A 20,198-nucleotide genomic window follows, 5' to 3' on the forward strand; every position below is an offset into this window, starting at 1 on the left:
TGCAGTCTGACTTCGCCTTGTGTTACAGGGTCTCAAAAAAAGGTCATTGTTATGTCTGCAGTCTCTCCATGTCCCTCAGGAATCAAACAAGATTTTCAAGTTAGCAATGGGCTGGGATTCTTTGTTAGGAAAGATAGGTGTAAAAGGATACAGGTACAAGTAAAAGGACCAGCTAGTTTGATATATGATTATGGTGTAATGAATCAAAGGAGTGGTAAATAGCATTTATTTTAGATGGTTTATACATGCCCTTCCAGGGAAGTAAAAAGCAGTGTAGCGCAATCCTGGCTACTCAACCAGTATGGCCATGCTAATTCATTATCAGACTAGCTGCTGACAGCATCAGCAGGGCTTTGTAAGGCATGATGTATACCTGTGTAAAGAATACAAACTTACTCAGTCGCTTCCTTAGGTCACATGGTAGTTCTAAATTTGAATTAGTGTTTCATTTGAGAATTATGAACTAGCATCTAAAAAACTATCCATCAATTTAAATTTTTATATGTCAACTATGTTGCAATCACTGATGTTTAAACAACTTATTTTGGCTACTCTAAGACACCGCAGAAAATGCAAAAATTTTTATATATCACAGAATTGTCTTGAAGAGCCTTCCAAGGTCTTATTCCCACAGCAAATTGTAAACAGACATATTGATCTCTCTCTGCTAGATTGTAGCATCATACTCGAGGCTGCAATTGGTGCCAAAGGTGCTTCAACAAAGTATTAAGGAAAGGCTGTAAATACTTATGTACATGGGATTTTTTTATTTATTTATTTTTTTTATAAATTTGCAAAAATTTCAAACATACTTCTTTCATGTTGTCATTATGGGGTATTGTTTCTAGAATTCTGAGGAAAATAATGAATTTAATTCATTTTGGAATAAGGATGTAACATAAAATGTGGAAAAAGTGAAGCGTGGTGAATACTTTCCAGATGCACTGTAATTGAGAGATACTGTTTGGGTTTGCAAATGCCATACCAAATGTGTGTGTTTTCTGCCTGATTACGGACACAAGGACCCCAGAGATGAAGTATTTTGAACACTAGTGTAACTAGTGTTCCTCAGGTCAAGCTTGATTCTCTGTCATGGTTGGCAATCTAATGGTTTTTACACACTAGATCACAGTATATGACTAATTAGAGGAACACGTCGCTACGTAATTTGCATTCTTTCTATACTTGATAACATGTCATGATTATAGTGACACTAATTGAGCGAGTTCTGTGAAGCTAATTGGTAGGGAGAGTTCCTGCTGTTCTGTAATTGGGTAGCTATTTCAATATGACATTTCAGTGGCTAAAAACACTATTGTATTTTTGGCTTCATCCGTGCAGCAGTCCCATGGCCTCATCTGATCACTTCTTCTAAGGAAGACTGAAGAAGCAGACATTAAAATGCGTTTCATTTCCTGAAAGATGCTTCGATACTCACAGTGCAAGAAACTCTTACTTTACAGGTCACAGGGCCATAACAATGCATCTTGGGATTTAAAAGGTTTAAAAGAAGCAAAGCAGAAATTGCCTTCTTTGCGTGCACAAAAGAATAAGAAAGAAGTAGAAAATAATATAGAGGAAATGCAGGAAATCACCTCAGGGTTCAGTGCTTGTGATAATCTGAACCAGGTCATTTCATGACAACAATGCAAAGCACACCACCATATGGTCCCTCATGTTTTGAAGTCAGTGCTTTCTTTTATGCACTATTCTCAGGTTTAGCAAATCCTTGTAAGATTGTTTTCTGCTCTAATGATATACATCTACAGTTTCAGGAGGGGAAAAAAAGCAGCGTTCATGTTAAAGAAATGGCTTTACATTAATGCTCAGGGCAGCTGTTGTTAAGGTTAATGTTACAGTCTCACAATCCTTTTTAAATCTTACCACTAGTAATAAAACTAGGGTTTGGTGAACCAAGTGCTACTTGGTTTAACACCTGGTCAGCATGCACATTTTATTCTGCATTAAATTCATTTGAGAAGGAGATCTGATAGGATTCAACATACTGGGTTTGTTCTGTAGAACAGCATCTATTTGTATCTGCTTAGTGCAACATGATGTGGATGTCGGCATTGACAAATATGCATGATCTTTAACAAGATACCCTTAAAAGAATTAGACATTTTTTTTTTTGTCAAATCTTGTACATGTGTTTATGTACATTCAAGGTAGTAGCAAAGCTCTGGAAGGACTTATTTTGCTAAAAGAGTCACAATATCACGTTTATTACACATCTGTTAAATTCGCCTTTGTAATTGGTCAGAAAGTTTTAGAAGGGTTAGTTAACCTTCTCTTCCAGCAGCTCTGTCATTCTTACCTGCTACATACAAAAGTTTATATTAATGTATTTGTTCTACTACATTATCATATCTACGTTAGGTAAAGTGTATTATTAGATGTACTTAAAGAAGGATTCTCCAGTGTCCAGAGTTCTCTAATCAAAGACCACTGCTGTGCAGCTGGGAATAGTTTGACATCAACAGCCTAAAGATCTATGATGTTACTGATCAACTTAAAAACTATGAGGGTGGATTTGGACTGTAATTAATATTAACAGTCTGCTAGAATGGCTCGGGACCACAGTTTGCATGAATAGTTCTGCATTTATCACTAAACAGTACACCTCAATAATGATGGGACTGTAATGAATGGGCATTTGGTGCCACCCATATCAGGAGGTTCCTCTCAAGGTTTCTTCCTCATACCATCTCTGAGTTTTTTCTAGCTACAGTCGCCACAATCTCGCTCATAAGGGGCAAACTTACACTTATAAGAAATAGAATTTTACATTCTTTTATACAACTTTATTATTTCTTTATCTCTGTAAAGCTGCTTTGAGGCAAAATCCATTAAGAGTATGGGCATTAAAAACATTTAAAGCTGTGTTGCGTTTTCAGTTTCTCAATAACATTGATTAAGTATCACATTGATTAAGTATTGGCAAGTATCACATTGAGCACTTTGTCTACAAGGATGATTGACATAAGCCAAAAAGAGAAGAAGTATTAATCCCTTCTCTCCATACTTGGCTTGCCATTTGCTGCCTTTCGTTTTTTTTGGCTGCCGTTTCTGCATCTTCATTAAAGTGTGGTTCTGCAGAGTTCAAAAAGGCTTCTGTGTATGTGTGTGTGGTGTGTGCACACAAGGGTGTGAGATTTCAACACAGACAAAGCGCAACTGCTCCCTCGACAACTGGCCGCATCAATTACACCCACTGTTTTTTCTGCAGTAACTGACCCTTTTCCATAAGCGTCATGCTCAGATTGTAAATTTCTCGCGCGAAGCCAGATTGCTGCTGGAATACTGGCCTCTCTGGATAGGCAAAACTGTTTTAATAAATTTGTGTTAATTTTTCTGTCGGGTCTCGGACGTCTTAATTTTAGCGGTTTCAGTTTAAAACTAGTAAAGCACATTTGCTGATAAAAAAAACCTAATTCCTCACACGAACATCTCTGTCTTAATAAATCATCAGTCAGCTGCTCTGGCTTTTCCTATTTAATGTCTAATTGTTTTTACTTCTGACCCTCGGTGGAGACGTCTTAATAAAGGCAGGAGGCACCTGTGTGGTGTATTTTGAGAAACAGATGTCTAGGCGCACCATGAACACAGGACAAATTAGAGGTACTATCCCTGGTGGAAGCACCCTGCTGACCTCTTATGTACTCCAGTATAACTGTGGCTGCACAACCCAAACAAATCTCAAAATACCATGTGTTATTTGTGGTAAATCACCAAGGTCATTTATTATTCTGTTGGCAGGTTGGGAAAAACAATCATGATGCCTCTTTTTCCGCTGAGGCTAAATTGTGAATGATGTTTGTCTTTCTGAAATATAGAGAAATATGAAAAAAATATGCACGTAAATATTATGTATAATTGCTTAAATATCTAATATTAAAATGGTTTGATTTATCAACTACTAATGCGACTGTACATTGTGTGTGTTTTCTGAGGGATTACTTGATTAATGCATGCATGATGACCATGATGAATATGAAATGAATCCATATTTATGTTAATCGATACTTAATAGCATTCATTTTTATGCATTTGATTATAAATCAGTGTTACGCTGCAACCAGGGTTGCCTGGCATGTGCTTTTTCAACAAATCGGGTTAATTTGAAAACAATCTTGCAGGTTACAAAAGCAAAGATGAACTAGTTGAAACTAGTTAGTGGCTTCTGAGATCTTGTATTAAAACACAGAACTAATGTTTTTAATCTATTTTGACTACGACTGGGTAAAAACAGAGAGAAACAATATTGCTTGTACTGCAATTCATACATGCATGAACACCACAGTTGCCTTGTTTCCTATGCAAAGAAAGAAAAATATGGCCCACTTTACCAGTAGTGAATATTTTTAGGCCAGATTTATTTATTTTTTGTGTGTGTGTAGTGTTTGAGATGTAGTCTCTGGAGGCCTGGGGGACCTGTGTGCAACATATACAATATGGTGCTAAATTATTTGTAGTGATTTAGGTCAGATTTTTTAACAATTATATTTAATTTAATAATTATGATTGATATCACTGAAATCATCCACCTATTACCCAGTTATTAGGAAGTTAAAGTCAGAGAATCTGAGGAGAATTCTAAGGTTTAGTATAAATAAAAAAAATTACAACATTATAATCTCTGTAAAGCTTTACATCCAGGAAAACTCTTCTTCAGTTTTGGCCAATTCTGTTTGTTGTTTGGATTTATATTTATCAGTGAATCATTTGTGTGATTTAACAGTGCAAATACAGGCGCCCTACTCAATACCGGGCACAGATCCATTTGTATCTGCCGTCTTAGCTCTTTTTCCTCTCTGGGGCACAGAGTCCCTTATTGAGTGGGACAATAGGGGGCTGTTATTGTGCAGGCTAAAGCATGGTGAGGCCTCCAGGTCCACTGTGTTTAAACTGGGTCAGGTCTTTTACACACGTAGCTTTCAGTAAAGAAGTGTTTTGTGAGTACAGAACCTTCAATGTTTTTTTTTTTTACCCTGCGGAAGTTCGATAGACTTTTAAGCAGGACTAGAAAGCACTAATGCATGCTAGGCACAGAGCAGCCTAATAGGACATAGAGTGCTGTAAAGAATTTCTAGAGAAGACAAAAGGTGGCTTTTTATTGTTATAAGTAATTGTCGATTTTACTTTTCATGGATAGAAGTGACTGTAATGAAAACATGGGCAACAAAGAAAATCAGAAAATTTCTAGCAATCCATAGCGACGTATTTTAGATATGATGGCTATGGGGACCAACTCTGTTTCCTTATTAGAAGATAAACTATGTATACAATTTTCATGTGCGCTGGCTTACGCAAATTGAGACCATGTGAAAATCTGGTGTTTTTTTAGGTTGACTTTCATTGAGCCCCAGCAGACCTTTGCCCAAATCCTAACCTAAACCTAATGGGGGAAAATTGATTTAATACACTTGGCTTTCTTACAAAAACATCTTCTAAATGGCCTCAAGGAACAGAAAGGAAAGAATAGAATTCACTTGAGCAACTGAAAGCTTTTAAAGTGTTTGCTGAGAAAGTGCGACTGAAACTGACCATATCAACTTTTTGTTCAGTTCCTTATAGATGTAACATTTAGCTTATTTAAATGGTTTAAATACGATGAACTGCTGTAATATTTTCCATTAAACTGCTCAAACAAATCTATATTGCCAAGTTTAGCTTAGTGCTGTAAAAGGCTCAGGATTGGACAACTGCTAGCTAATCTCAGCAAATACTCCCAAATTTTGTCATGATGTAGATCCTAAAAGCAGAAGGCAGATACAAATGAAGAACTTTAAGCTAGAAACAAAGAGCTATGATACAGCTATGAAAAGGGTAGGGAAGTAAAAACAAAACAATAAATACATGGTGTAAGTCACATGCAACTTCACTTAGCTTACTTATGTAGTTGCATAATTAGTTAGTCAGGGTCCTTAGCCAAGCAGGATGGGCGGAGTGATGTCCTCAACTAAGCAAAAGACTAGAGCGACATCCTCAGCCGAGCAAGGTGGTGGAGTTCCTTATTAAGCAGAGTGGGCAAGTAAAATCCTGAATTTAAAAACATTTCAATTGTGCACACTGGAGGTCTGGAGAGGAATATAGTCAGAGACAGGTATGAGAAGGGGTTGTGGTAGTCTGGAAGAAAAACATCCAAGGTTTCCATGACAAATATAATATAGCCCATAGAATGAATCTGGCGATCATAGCAGCAAAAACAAATATGCGAGGAGGTGTTTTAAATTACACTAATAGTTTGCAAACTAATGACTACAGACACTGTTTTGATTCAAAAGAAAAAATAAAGTCAAGATTGGTGCATGTGGGTGTGCAAATAACCTGTCAAAGAGTAGCTTATCTATATATATAAAGCTCAAATACCACTGACTGACTCACTCACTCATCAGGAAATCTCAAAAACCACTGCACGGATTGCAATGAAATTTGGAACATACCTTCCTCCTGGGTCTTAGGTGCTCACTAAGAAAGGGTTTTGAAAAATTCGCCCTGGATCGCGGCTAACTTGCGAAAAAAGCGATTTCTCACGCATTGTAAACTCTTCGAAATAACAGTACGGATCCTCATGAAACTTACTACATTGTTTCTTATTAGATGTTAGATGCACGATAAAAATTATTTTCAAAGTAGTTTGCCCTGTATCGATACTACAATGGGGTAGTACGTTATTTGTTGACGTTACGTTCTGATCTCTGATCATCCAGTCCTGCTCAGTGCTTACTGCTTATTACCATATTGCTTAGCGTTCTGCCTTCCGTAGCGAAGCATGGGTACTTTCAGCTAGTACAGTATATTTTCCAGCTATATATTAATGGCAGATGTAACTGGGTGTCTGACAAACAATATAATTAATGTGTATTTTGTCTGCTTTGGGCTCGTTTCAAGAAGTTCACTCATGTGTGAACACACTGAGCCAGCATTTATATTGATAAGATAAGATAGGATAAGATAAGATATCCAATATACATTGGCATCATCAGTGCGTTATCTGGTGCTCTCTCACTCTTCTAGGATTATAAGGCAGTATTTCTATTTATTATTTGGAGACACCGTTTTTTTGTTGCATTGTCTAGATGTCTAGTCAGGAAAACTCTGAGATAAAAGTCTTCCAGAGCCCAAATGAAGTCGTTTCTAACGTCAGCTTGCTTGTGTACTCTGTCATCAAAAGTGTTTATTGACTCGGCAGTGATCTCAATAGCTTCAACAGACACGCCTTCAACCTAAAACCACAAAACTCTAATGAACAGTTGCAGGCTTTCTAAGCTCTCCTAATCCATTTTGTACCCGTTTCCTGGCTTTGCTGGGAAAGAGCGTCTCTGGACAATTTGAAGCAGTTCTAGAATAAATGTGTGGTCTGGGCTATTTAGAGCCTCTCCTGCATGCTGTCTGGACTGATCACATCAGCGGTGGTATTGGGTGGTTTTTAAAGTTTAACAGTTGGACCTCTTAAATCAAACCCAAAATTTGGAAGAAAAGCTTGGTACCAGTTTGGTGATTAGGTTATGCTTTACATTAGTGTTGATGAAGGGAATTATTAAATAACGATAGTCTATATACTACTCTGATGTGCTGCTGTGGATGGTTTCACATGGATATAACTAGAGATTTTACCTTTTCTGGCTTGTTCATGTTTCGTTTGCTTCCTGAATCCTGTTGTGATTATGCCTATTGTATTAAAGAACTGTCTAAAAGTGATATCTGTGTTTACATTTTTTCCCCCAGTGTAGTTCATGCAATAAAATATCTGCGCTGGACTAAATATTTTAGCAGTAATTTTCAAAAAGTCTCACTTCAAGATGCAATACGAAAACACAGTGTTCATTGGATATGCTTGATGACCCATACTAGAATGCCATCTCATCTGAAATATGAAATATTCTCAAATATTTTTAAAGATTTCGTGCTTTATTGCTCTGTAAAGATCTTAAGCATGGGCAGCTGCTAGCTTACCTCAGCAACACTTTTACTCTGCCCATAAAACGAGGCTGAGTATCAGGGCACAGCGGCGAAAACAGTAACTGTTGGAAATGCAGAGAAAAACACTGTGATTCAGGGATATTTATTTATCTCATAATGCCTAGTGACGTCTTTGCTCGGTTTCGATCGTACACGTGAGGACATTAATTCCTGGGTTTGCCATTTCAGTCCCAACTTGTGGTATACATCTCTGATTTAAGGGCAGATTTAATTAAGCCTCAGCACTAAATCTGATGTGGTTAGTATAGGCAGGGCAGCCTGTTATTATGATCTTTATTAGTCTGGTAGATACGTACTTCACATCACATCATCATAGACTATTTAGTAAGCCATTCATTTTAAATGTTTATTGACCTGCTTTTGGGTTTTTTTGGCAAATCAGTGGAGATGATATGCCATAGCTAGTCACGTGTTTACATTTTTTCCTTTATTTCAATGTCACAGAACTATGATAGTTCTTTTTGCAGATTCTTCTTCATAAAACAGCAACATTTATAGCAAATATAAGTGATGAAACAATACGTTTTGATTACTATGGAAGATTTTGACAGTTTGACCAACTCACTTGCTTTTATATAGCAAAAAATTACACACTGAATTTCTAATTCTCATTTACTTGTGATGAATGTACCATAAACTAGTTTTCTGGGTGGCCAGCTTGGTTAATTGTTGAGTTCAGACTTGAAATTCTATTCTGTGAACTGATTGGTTCCCTTGATGCTGGTGCTGTAGCCTATCGGGCTATCTCTCAGCAACAGCAGTGTAGCAGAACTTGTTCTTCAAGACCAATTCTATCAACGATCCATTCTTATAAAAATAATTTTTGCTATCTTCATCTTGAGAGTTGACATGGCATTTTTAATGAGGGTTGATGCTCATTTTATGTGTATTTCTGTTCATAAAACATACTGTACAATTCACTCCACACTGATTTGTAGACAAAATACTAACGATGGCTTACATGGTAAGTGTTAAGTCTTATATTCTGAAGACACTGTAAAAGCTGATCCTTGATTATGTTTTTTTTTATTTCTCCATGCAGCATGTGACACTAGTCACTGGGGTCCTCACTGCAGTAACCGGTGTCAATGTAAAAACGGAGCACTGTGCAACCCCATCACTGGTGCGTGCATCTGCACAACTGGCCACCGCGGCTGGCGGTGTGAGGAGCGATGCGAGTCAGGCACCTATGGTAACAACTGCCAGCAAACATGCCAGTGCCAAAACAATGCCACTTGTCACCACGTCACAGGGGAGTGCACATGCAGCCCTGGCTATACAGGAGCATTGTAAGTCACATGCAAGCATGCTGACAAAAATACACCACAAATGTACACACTCTCCTGAACAAAAAGTTCACACAAACATAAATGACAATGTGTTAAATCTTATTTTTATTCCTTTACTGTTTCTGTGTAGTTGTGAGGATCTGTGTCCTCCAGGCAAACACGGGCAGCAGTGTGAGGAGCGTTGTCCCTGCCAGAATGGTGGAGTGTGTCACCACGTCACTGGAGAATGTTCGTGCCCTGCAGGCTGGATGGTAGTAACTCACTACTATGCATGATTTAATATAATTTTTCCTCTTAAAATGTTTTTACATAACAACAAAAAAACACTGTTGGGGGAAAACAGTTTATTATAAACAGGTGTTTATTATTGTGTTTTTGTGCATTCCATAAGGAGGATAATTCAGCAATGTATTTTTAATTTGTAATGTATTTTAAATAGTGCACTTTTAATTAATATTCTTACTCATGGAGCAAGTTACATTTAGCTTAACCTAAAGTGTTAAATAATACATTAATTAACAAACATGTACTAACATGTAATTAAGGTAGACATGAATTCATGTGACTCATGGTGTAGTTAAGGTTAGTTCTTGATTAGTATATGCCTTAACTCATTATTAGTTCCTAATTAAGTTTTAGTTTACATGTTACTACATGGTTATTTATGTACTGTTATTGTAAAGTGTTACCAGATAATGTATTAGATATGTCAGTATCTGTCATATTTTGGGCCATTAATTTTTCCTATTGCTTCTATTTTGACAACTGTGGCTAAATTGCTCCGAAATTCTTTCAAACTGCTGTATAAATGGCTTGGTTGTTTGTGTCCAGGGAACTGTGTGTGGACAGCCCTGTCCTGAGGGTCGCTTTGGTAGGAACTGCTCTCAGGAGTGTCAGTGTCACAATGGCGGAACCTGCTCTTTCTCTACAGGAGAGTGTTTTTGCAGTCCGGGCTACACCGGGGAGCGGTGAGACAAAAGATTTGCTGCTTAGTGCAAATTTGTGTTTACTCAGCCTTTTTTAGCACAAAAAGTGCCTATTGTGTGAATTAGATCAAAGCCAGACAGTGTTAACCTGTATTTTGTCAACAGGACAATAGGCAAGAGTCAAAACTAGAAAGGCAAAAAGATATAGACTAGAAAAGATTAAGGCTTGCAATTCATTTACGGCATTTAGCAAACAGTTTATTTTTTATTAAGTAATGAAAGTATTAAATGTGCTAATATGAATAAGCAGGCAGTGTTGACTGAACAATGGAGTTGTTCGATATGGTAATTAGTCTGTGGCTGAATGGGGACCAAGTCAGATACTGTATTGTATGGTCTTGTATGAGGGACAATAATTACCACTTGCAGCAAGGTCGAATGATAATTAAGTCGTGAAGTCAACTGTTCTTAATTTGAACTGAAAATAATACACCAGCCATGCAAACTCAGGATAATCAATGAGTAACACTAAATAAGATTCACATCATTTGTATACTAATCGAGTCATTCAAAAACAATGTCTCCTGCTACCGTCTGTAAAGCAGAAAATCTTTTTCTACTTAAATCCTAGAAAGAAAATAAATACTAAAATAAATAAATACTAAAGAAACAGTATACCAAAAACATTTCAAGAAAGGAATGCCTTAGCTATTCAAAAGGAAAACATCTCCACTGTGCTGTGAGTTTTAGCCATGGTTTTATTATTTTTTAAACCAGTGACTTATGACAATGGCACAGAGGATGTGTGGAAAAATTCAGTTTAATCCACAGATTTTTCAGACAATTAATTATTTGAATTATCTGATATTTTGTATTATCCTTAAACAAAGGCAAAAGCAGAGCATCCAGAGTCTTTGTGAGGTGAATTGCAATAGTTTTTCAAATAGTTTTTTCTCTTAAAATCTAATGCAAAGCTTCTAAATGCTACAATGCTGTATAGAAATGTATAGATGTGTTTGGATATACAAGTTTTAATCCATAACATGTGATATTGGGTGATGATCTTGACTATAAGCAGCATTATAAGCAAAAACTGGGGTTTGGTTTGGTGTAGGAATGATGCCTGAGTTAGGGAGCATTGCCCTGTGCATGTAATTACCAGCATCACAGCGTAGGAACCATATACTTAAGCAAGCCATAGTTCTGGAATAGCACTACAAGTGCATTTTTATGAGTTAATAAGTGCTTTGGCTAAAACAGATGCCATAAGAAAGTTCTGAAATCAAGCAGGCCCCATCCCACCACACCCAATGTCTGAAAAATAGTCATTGTTTGTGTGAAGCGACAAATAAAGGGGGGGAAAAAAGGCAGAATCTGAATTAGAAATAGAAAGTTGCTTTGAACTGCACCTGTATGTTCTTAAAACACTGATATCCAAAGCGTGGTGTTGAAACCAACTTCCTCTGGTTTGACGTTATTCTGTAGGAGGCACCTGACATTGTGATTTATGCAATATTCTGCATGGAACTCAAATCAGTGGGAATCATTGCACGGTTGGACAGCTTCCATGTGTTCCCACACAAGTCCATCCTTTCTGTAGGGTGCCAGCATTTGGGAACAGCTTAGCCAGAGCCCATCTGCACAGCTAATGGAGAAGATAGCCATGTCCAAATGATATGGCTTGAATTTTTTTTCAGCTTGACACACTCATTTATCAAAACCCCTTTATCAGGGATAGTGTATGCGTTCTCCCTATGCATCTAATTATTTATTGCTTGTATGGAATGTTCATCCGGAGGAGGGAGTTATCAACAAGTGGGTTCTGATGAGCTCCAGTTCTTGCACAGGCGCCTGTTAGGAGACAGAATTGTTTTGTTTTTAAATGGTATAAGATTGTACCAATTCAGAGTCTATATCTCATGTTGTTGTGACTGGGTGTACAGATTGACATGGTATTGTGAAAAAGGATTGTTCTAAAAATTCCTGCTCAGAAATAATAATTAAAAAAGACGTTGACGCAATGGCACAATTACAAAAGTGTCAAAAGTTACAGAAATATACCAAAAGCAAAAGAAAAGTTAACAACCATGGAGAGATTCTTATAAAGGCAACTTTAATTAAAACAGACAACTGGTGAGGACTCTCTATCTATTTCATATAACTTTAATATCTGGTAAAAGCTTTTAAAGAAATTTGGAAAGCAAACACAAACCAAGCAAATACTGTGTTTATAATATTGCAGATAAAACAGTTGAATTAATACTAGCAATATTGTAACAGGATATTTTAAGTGTTTTTTTTTTTGTTGCTTCATTTATGCAAGTAAGAGAAAGTCAAATATAGTATTTTAAGTTATGTATAGTTAAGTAATTTATAGTTATATATATTAAGTTATGTGTAATATATATATTCATTTAGTCATTATGATACCAGCTTTTATCTAAATAAAGTTACAGTTTGGGACAGGACACCTAACGTGCTCAGGAACACAAGAGTAGCATCTACCAATCAAGACTTTGAACATTGGATGTGATGTTAATATGTATTATCTATATTATATATGCCAGCCTTTGCTTTTACAGCTTCCTTCATCTTTTGAAAGGATTCTCATGAACAGAATCAGAACATGTTTTGAATCCTCTTAGTTTCAATAAACAGATCACATTTTTCACATTAATCAGATAAATCTAATATAACATAGCCTTGTTCAATTCAAGCCACAAGAGTAAGATTGCATCCTGATGAAAATTTTAGGTTTTAGATCTGTCTTCTTGTAGGACACACTTGCAATTTCACTTTAAAACCCGAGAAAAAATTCTTATACAATGTAATCTAGAATGATTGCCAATGGTCTTCCTTCACAAGGACATGCAGGAACAGCAGCAGCAAATGCCCAACATTAACACACAATCAATCAGCGCTCAGTGATCATGTGATTGATGACTGGAGGTGTGTGCCTTGTTCGTGTCTTGGCAGGTGCCAGGATGAATGTCCGATTGGCAAGTATGGTGTGAATTGCCGCCAAACTTGCCGCTGTGAAAATGGAGCCAAGTGTTACCACATTAGCGGCGCTTGTCTGTGCGAGCCGGGATACACAGGCGAGATGTGTGAAACCCGCATCTGCCCAAAAGGGATCTACGGCATCAAGTGCGACAAAAGGTGCCCGTGCCATTCTCCAAACACCCAAAGGTAAAGGTCTTGAAATGATGTGGTAGGTGTCTAGCTGAGTATTTTTGCATAGAGTTTGTACATATGTGGGTGAAAGTCAGTAAAGAGAAAGCTGGCAGCACTTAAAGACACGTGGGAGTCAGTTTTGCGTTTTAATGACAACAAGCAGGAGAAAGTCTGTTTATGTGTTTAGAGACACACACAGTTTCCCATTGTGTTTATGGCCTTTGGATGGGACAGGCTAGCACAGCTGAGTGGCTTCATGTGTCGTGTGTGTGTGTGGACAGCTGCTTCACTTTTACTCAATACCACGGCTGTTTCAGGTGCCACCAGCTGCCCCGACCAACAGGTACAGGACATGGCCATTAACCACAATTACAACTTATGATGCTAGTGAGGCAAATGTCTATTGAATCCTTATTCCCTATTTGTTTTTAATGTTTTTTTCTTACCCTTAAACTGTTTTTAGGACATACTTTGTGACATCCTCCACTTTTAAGCACAATTTTAAGCTCCCCCTGAAATATAGACTTGAACCCAAATACACACTAACAAAACTACTTTGTTTAATTTGCAATTTTAACATAAAAAGGATTAGGGGAAGATCTATACAGTAGATCAAACTTGTTGTATTTATTGTTTATGCTTATGGTATAAATCTGTACCAAAGGTTCCTGGTGAAATTGTTTTACAGTTAAAAGGTTCACTGTGTACAAAAAATGTGAACTCCTGCTGTAGATGACTGAGGCAGCTGGTAGACATCTCTCTTCAGAGAAATTCCATGATTACTGTCCTCACATTACACACTGCTATTGTGTCCCTATGTAAGAAACTTAACCCGTTCTTGGCACCCCTGGTTGTGGCATGGAGGTTTTTTTTTTTTTTGTAAAGCATTTTTTTTGCAGAAAAGCTTTATTATTATTGATGCAATTGAAGATTTTTAATGCAAGTCTTATATAGTATATTATGTCTCGATTCACCTTTTGGGAATTCAGGTTAAAAAAACAGAAGAGAAACATAGAAACACTGGAAGCAAGCTCCCATTATGGCTTTAGTGCTGGCCTGCAAAAACAATGGTTCTTATTGCTGCCTTATGTGACAGTTTACATCCAATAATAGCAATAGAATTTTTAATTTCATGTGGAATTCAAAAAGTATTTTCAATTAAGCGTTCAAGATTTGTAGAGAAGAAATTAAAATGACCAGTGTATTTTTGGGTTCTGGTCAATCTAATATGATTTATATAATATTTTATTGTCACCTTTGCCTGTGTTTACTTTATATAAAATGTTAAGATGAGAAGATTGATAAAAAAGCATATTGTTACTTTCTCCAGCTGCCACCCCATATCAGGTGAGTGCTTGTGCCAGCCTGGTTGGTCAGGTATCTACTGTAACGAGACGTGTCCCCCAGGCTTCTATGGCGAGGAGTGTCAGCAGGTGTGCCAGTGCCAGAATGGTGCAGACTGCCAAAGTGTGACAGGAGAGTGTATATGTGCTCCAGGCTTCCAGGTGAACATGCATTTACCTCTGCAGTGTCTCTTTACCCTGTTCAATATTTGTGTGATCGAATTCCTGATACATGATGGTTTCTCGTTTTGTTAACTTCGTTATCAGGGTGCAGATTGCTCTGTACGCTGTCCACCAGGGATGTACGGAGTAAACTGCTCCTCTGTTTGCACCTGTAAGAACGGAGCCACATGTTCACCTGTAGATGGATCCTGCACATGCAAAGCAGGTACTTTAACCTGATTTAAGAAATATTCTGTGAAGGACTGTGTTGATGCAGTATTAGACATAGTTTTACAGGCTTTCCAAGTTGCACAACAGAAGCAGATACTTTTGTCAAGAGGGTCTTTTGAATCTTGACAATGCCAGGGAAGTCTAGGTCCTGGAAAGACCTAGCCAGATTGACCATACTTTCAGTGTAAAGGAATGTCCTTAATCTAACCTAGTGGACGTCTGTGATTTCATGTTTGTGAAAGAGGTCAGATCGCTCATATTCCCTGTATTTCGCACTGCAATTTGAGGCTAGCAGTTAGATGTCTGTGTTGATTTGACAAAGCTAAGAGAAAGCACTGCTTGTGCCATCCTCTCCAGTTGGTAGTTTTATTTATAGGATTCTATATATTATTCTGTATTAAACTAGTGGACAGATGTGCAATAGTAAAATTCTGCTTTCTCTAAATTTACTATTGGTAAATTATAGATCTTTAAATATATAAATATATGTAGTTGCTTTTGATGTGCATATATCTAAATTTGCTGGTGTAGAGAACTATCCTAAAGCTCTTCTCTTTAACCCAGGCTGGTATGGAGTTCACTGCTCTATAAATTGTCCCAGTGGCACATGGGGACTCGGCTGTAACCTCACCTGCATGTGTGGGAATGGTGGCGCTTGTAACGCTCTAGACGGTCAGTGTACCTGCACTCCGGGCTGGAGGGGCGAACGATGCGACGCACACTGCCAGGTGAGTTTTCTAAGAAAGTCTGATCACAATGACTTTGCTTGTTGATTGATTTTTTCATATCATTAAAATCTGTTCTTTGGGTACATTCAAATGGCAACTAAATACATTTTAGGCATGTTATAAACGAGCTGAGGTTTATATTATGGTGTATAAGGGTATGAACAGCATGTTGCAGAGCTTGGAAAGGTTTAAATTCAAGACATTTTTGGAATCTCAGAGCAAACTTAATTTAGAAGTCTTCGAAGTACATTAGGATTTGATTTGAATTCAATTGGATGAATTGTGTACTTTCAAAATCCCAACATTACAAAGTTAAACCAGGTCTAGTTGTTGTACATTGTGTTAAAAGAAGAAGTGGATTTCACAGATTTTAGTGGATTAATCCTGGTGTACATTTTGGTACTTGCTGAAAGAGCACAGTGCTTCTCTGTATCATATTCATCAAATTGAGCACATTTGCTTTAAAGAAACTACAACCCCATGATTGCAAATCCCATAAACACAATAGAATTTAGAACATCAAATGTTTGAACTGAGGAAATGTTCCATTTTAAAGAAAAAAACAAGGTCATTTTGAATTTGATGGCTGCAACAGGTCTCAAAAAAGTTGAGACAGGGCCTTTGTTCTGCAGCATTCACATCTTCTGTATACATCTGAGAACTGAGGAGACCAGTTGCTGAAGTTTTGTGACAAGGAATTTTGTCCCATATGTGTCTAATACAGGATTCTAGCTGCTTAACAGTTCTGGGTGTCCTTTGTTGTATTTTTCGTTTCATGATGCACCAAAGTTCAGCACCCGAACTCTTCTACTACAAAGTCATGCTATTGTAATAGATGCAGTTTGCAGTTAGCTTGGTCTTGCTCCAATATCCAAGGCCTTTCATTAAAAAGATCTTTTCTGGATGGAAGCAGTTTTTATTTACATAATACAGTGTCCCTGTCCAACGTTTTTGGAATTGGGTTGTATAACACGTATTTTTTTTCACCCAGCAAAATCCAAACCCTTTCAGTAGTAAGCAGTATTGTGTGATGTTTAAAATTTTTTTAGGATGGGACATATGGCATGGATTGTCAAGAGCGCTGTGACTGCATTCATGCTGATGGCTGTCACCCTACAACCGGACACTGCCGCTGTCTTGCAGGCTGGACAGGTGAGTTGTGTTTCTCTGTCTCTGCACATAATACGTCCTGGTATACGTGAACTTAATACGCCTTTTTCATAGTGTTTATAATAAGCTGTGATTTTAATTTGGTCAATTATTTTAGGTCAGTGGGAAATGATCTTAAACCTTTCTCGTCTTTCTTCCGCATCTTTCCTACTCCTCTTGTAAGTCAGACCTTATTGGTTTTGCATTTTGTTAACCAAGTGTGCTCCATTGTGCTTGTTGATGGCCACTTTCCTGTGTCTCTTAGCTCTTAGTGTTAGTTTTCATGGTTTCTACCTTCAGTTCTTACGTGGATGGCATTAATTGTTCTGTTATTGCATCACTAGCTGATTTTATAATGTACATCTTACTAAAACCTTGCTTACTTTTGCTTTAATAATCTTTAATCATCATATAAAAACTTTATTATTGTTTTTCCTCATGTATTTTTTTTTTATCTTATTTTCTCTCAACCCATTTATTCTCATCGCATCATATCCTGTTCTATTCCTGCTATCACTCCTTTGTTCTGTTCTCAGCTCTTTTGTTTTTTCTTTCTTCTCCTTTCTCCTCTACTGTTCTTGCACCACCTCTCTCACTTTTTCCTCTAACATTCGAGTAGCATACTGATGATATTGTGTGTTGCCCTGACCGTTTAAATACATGGGCATTTCTTCAGTGCTACTTCTCGAAAGTTTGTCGCCTGCTTTTTCCCCATCACCTAGCAACACTCTCTGGTCCTCAAAGACGCCTTTGTCCTGAGTCTTGGCCCAGCGCTCCTTTACAATGCTGCTTATCAACAGGAGGGGTGGCCTGGAACACACACACAAATAGAGCAGCAGATATATGATCATTTATTTTCTTTTTCATATCTTAACTTGTTACATTTTTCAGATTAGATGTAATTTATACTTCTGTGGGCAGCACTAAAGTAGACTTGAGGGAAACACAGCATCAATTAGTTAATATATATATATATATATATATATATATATATATATATATATATATATATATATATATATATATATATTTGTAGTTTATGTGCAAAAGAAAGAGAAGGAAAGTCAGAAACCTGACCCATGGTGCCACAGTATGTGTCATGTTCTCCAGTGGTTTCTCTGTGCTCAGTTTATGCCAACTGTTTATGCTTTCAACATGTCGTTGGAAGGTTACATTGTGTGGGGAAGCTTTCCTAAAAGTGGCATTGAGGTGTTTAAGTGAGAAATAAAACACAGTAGAGCATGCTGTTCTAGGGGAACTATCAACTACGGTGTAATATGGTTACTTTAATATCAGCAAATACTTTTTTTTTGTTAATCAATGAAATACAGAATTATTTGTATCCATTTGATCTGATGCCATGAAATGTCTGCAACACTAGCTAGTTCCTGTTATCACTAACATTATAGCAACTCAAAACAGTCATGAACTCATTTCCCTGTTTTTTCTTAATATTTCAAGTGAAATAAAAACGTAGCAAGAAATGACCAAAATCTCTGTCCTGCAGATTTTCCATGTCAGAAAAATACATAGGAACTGATTTATGAGCCTTGACACAATCTATGAGCACTGACACTATAGACTTCTTCCAAAAAAAGATAGATAGATAGATAGATAGATAGATAGATAGATAGATAGATAGATAGATAGATAGATAGATAGATAGATAGATAGATAGATAGATAGATAGATAGATAGATAGATAGATAGATAGATAGATAGATAGATGGTCAACAATGCAAATTGGTCCTATGCTTGTTTCTTTAAACTGATGCACAGGGTACAGAATTGTGTGTATTTGCTTATAGTTAAACTATAGATAGTATGTACACTGTATGATGTGTATATTTGTAAGATTGTCTTGAGTTGGTCCTCTTTGAATCTAGCATGTATATTTTGTAGTTTAGTATTTAGCATGTGAAATAAATACCATATTTATTCACATACCATATGTGTTTTGGGCTTATAGTTAATAGCAATAATAATAACAAATGTGTACTTGCGGTTTTTGTGTGTCTAATATGGGGTGTGTGTTTCTCTTCCTTTTCAGGGATCCACTGTGACAGTGTGTGTGCTGAGGGTCGTTGGGGGCCGAACTGCTCTCTGCCTTGTAATTGTAAGAATGGAGCGTCTTGCTCACCTGACGAAGGGACGTGTGAATGTGCTCCTGGCTTCAGAGGCAACACCTGCCAACGTAGTGAGTATTCTGTGTGTGTTTGTTTGTGAATATAACAATTATGTATTTATATATACTGCCTTTAATTGTTTAGTTGGGCTCAGCTATATATGTAATGTGTAAGAATCTGACAAAACAAGTTACATTTTGTGATATATATATATACACACACAAACAAAATTATTTAAACATGGCATGGAGATTTGTATGATTGTACACTAAAAAATACAAATGTCTTGGGACACTTGACTTTTATAGCCGTATGTGGTTCATCAAACTGTTAATTTGTTAAAGCACACAGTTGTATAGGACGTCTTTGGACACATTAGGATTTTCCCTACACTTGAACCTGTTCCGGCATGACCATGCCCCTGTGCATAAAAGCCAGTTCCATGAAGATATGTTTTGCAAGATTTCTCCGAACAAAATTCATTGTGACATTTTGCCCTGCGTCCTGAAGTTATCTCAATATTCCTACAGTCTGTTCTCCTGGTTTCTTTGGTCACCGCTGCAGTCAGACGTGTCCTCAGTGCGTTCACAGTAACGGCCCGTGTCATCATGTGACCGGCCAGTGCGACTGTTTCCCTGGCTTTAAAGGAGCTCTTTGCAATGAAGGTAGGAAGCATATCATCAAAGCAAGTTTTTTTGCTGTTCATATTAGTATATTTTCATAGTTGTAAAAAGGATCAGACTGCTTTTTATTACCACAAAGATTGTATAACTATTGGTTTCATTAATAAAAAAAATAAAATATATAACACAAATGAATGGTAAATAGAGCCAGTGTAACCAGAGCTGTTGTTTGTTACTTTGCCTCTGCGCAGTGTGTCCCAGTGGCAAGTTTGGAAAGAATTGCGCCTGGACATGCACCTGCACCAACAACGGCACGTGTAACCCCATCGATGGCTCATGCCAGTGTTACCCAGGCTGGATCGGGAGTGATTGCTCACAGCGTGAGTACTGCTCAGGAATTTATTCTTCCTTATGGGTCTGAGAAAAGTGAAACACTCCTTTACTATAAAAGGGACAGAGAA

General features: G+C 37.3%; 1 protein-coding gene across 2 annotated transcripts in view; it reads left to right on the plus strand.

Annotated features, from left to right (window-relative positions):
- Positions 1–20,198, plus strand: part of megf10 (multiple EGF-like-domains 10) — a 50,305-nt gene that overhangs the window by 18,910 nt on the left and 11,197 nt on the right. Inside the window, exons 6-16 of one of the 2 annotated variants that reach the window (XR_014537926.1) lie at positions 9,029–9,275; positions 9,406–9,526; positions 10,107–10,243; positions 13,178–13,390; positions 14,706–14,880; positions 14,986–15,106; positions 15,676–15,839; positions 16,889–16,991; positions 19,039–19,313; positions 19,423–19,779; positions 19,989–20,117. Coding sequence is in view for 1 of the 2 variants with exons in the window: in XM_083568948.1 (XP_083425074.1) it covers positions 9,029–9,275; positions 9,406–9,526; positions 10,107–10,243; positions 13,178–13,390; positions 14,706–14,880; positions 14,986–15,106; positions 15,676–15,839; positions 16,889–16,991; positions 19,039–19,185; positions 19,645–19,779; positions 19,989–20,117 (1,692 nt within the window). In the remaining variant the exon portion in view is untranslated. The remainder of the gene's footprint in view (positions 1–9,028; positions 9,276–9,405; positions 9,527–10,106; positions 10,244–13,177; positions 13,391–14,705; positions 14,881–14,985; positions 15,107–15,675; positions 15,840–16,888; positions 16,992–19,038; positions 19,314–19,422; positions 19,780–19,988; positions 20,118–20,198) is intronic. The other variant, XM_083568948.1, reaches the window with a different exon arrangement.

This window comes from Silurus aristotelis, assembly GCF_946808225.1.
Source record: "Silurus aristotelis genome assembly, chromosome: 18".
NCBI classification, from domain to species: Eukaryota; Metazoa; Chordata; class Actinopteri; order Siluriformes; family Siluridae; genus Silurus; species Silurus aristotelis.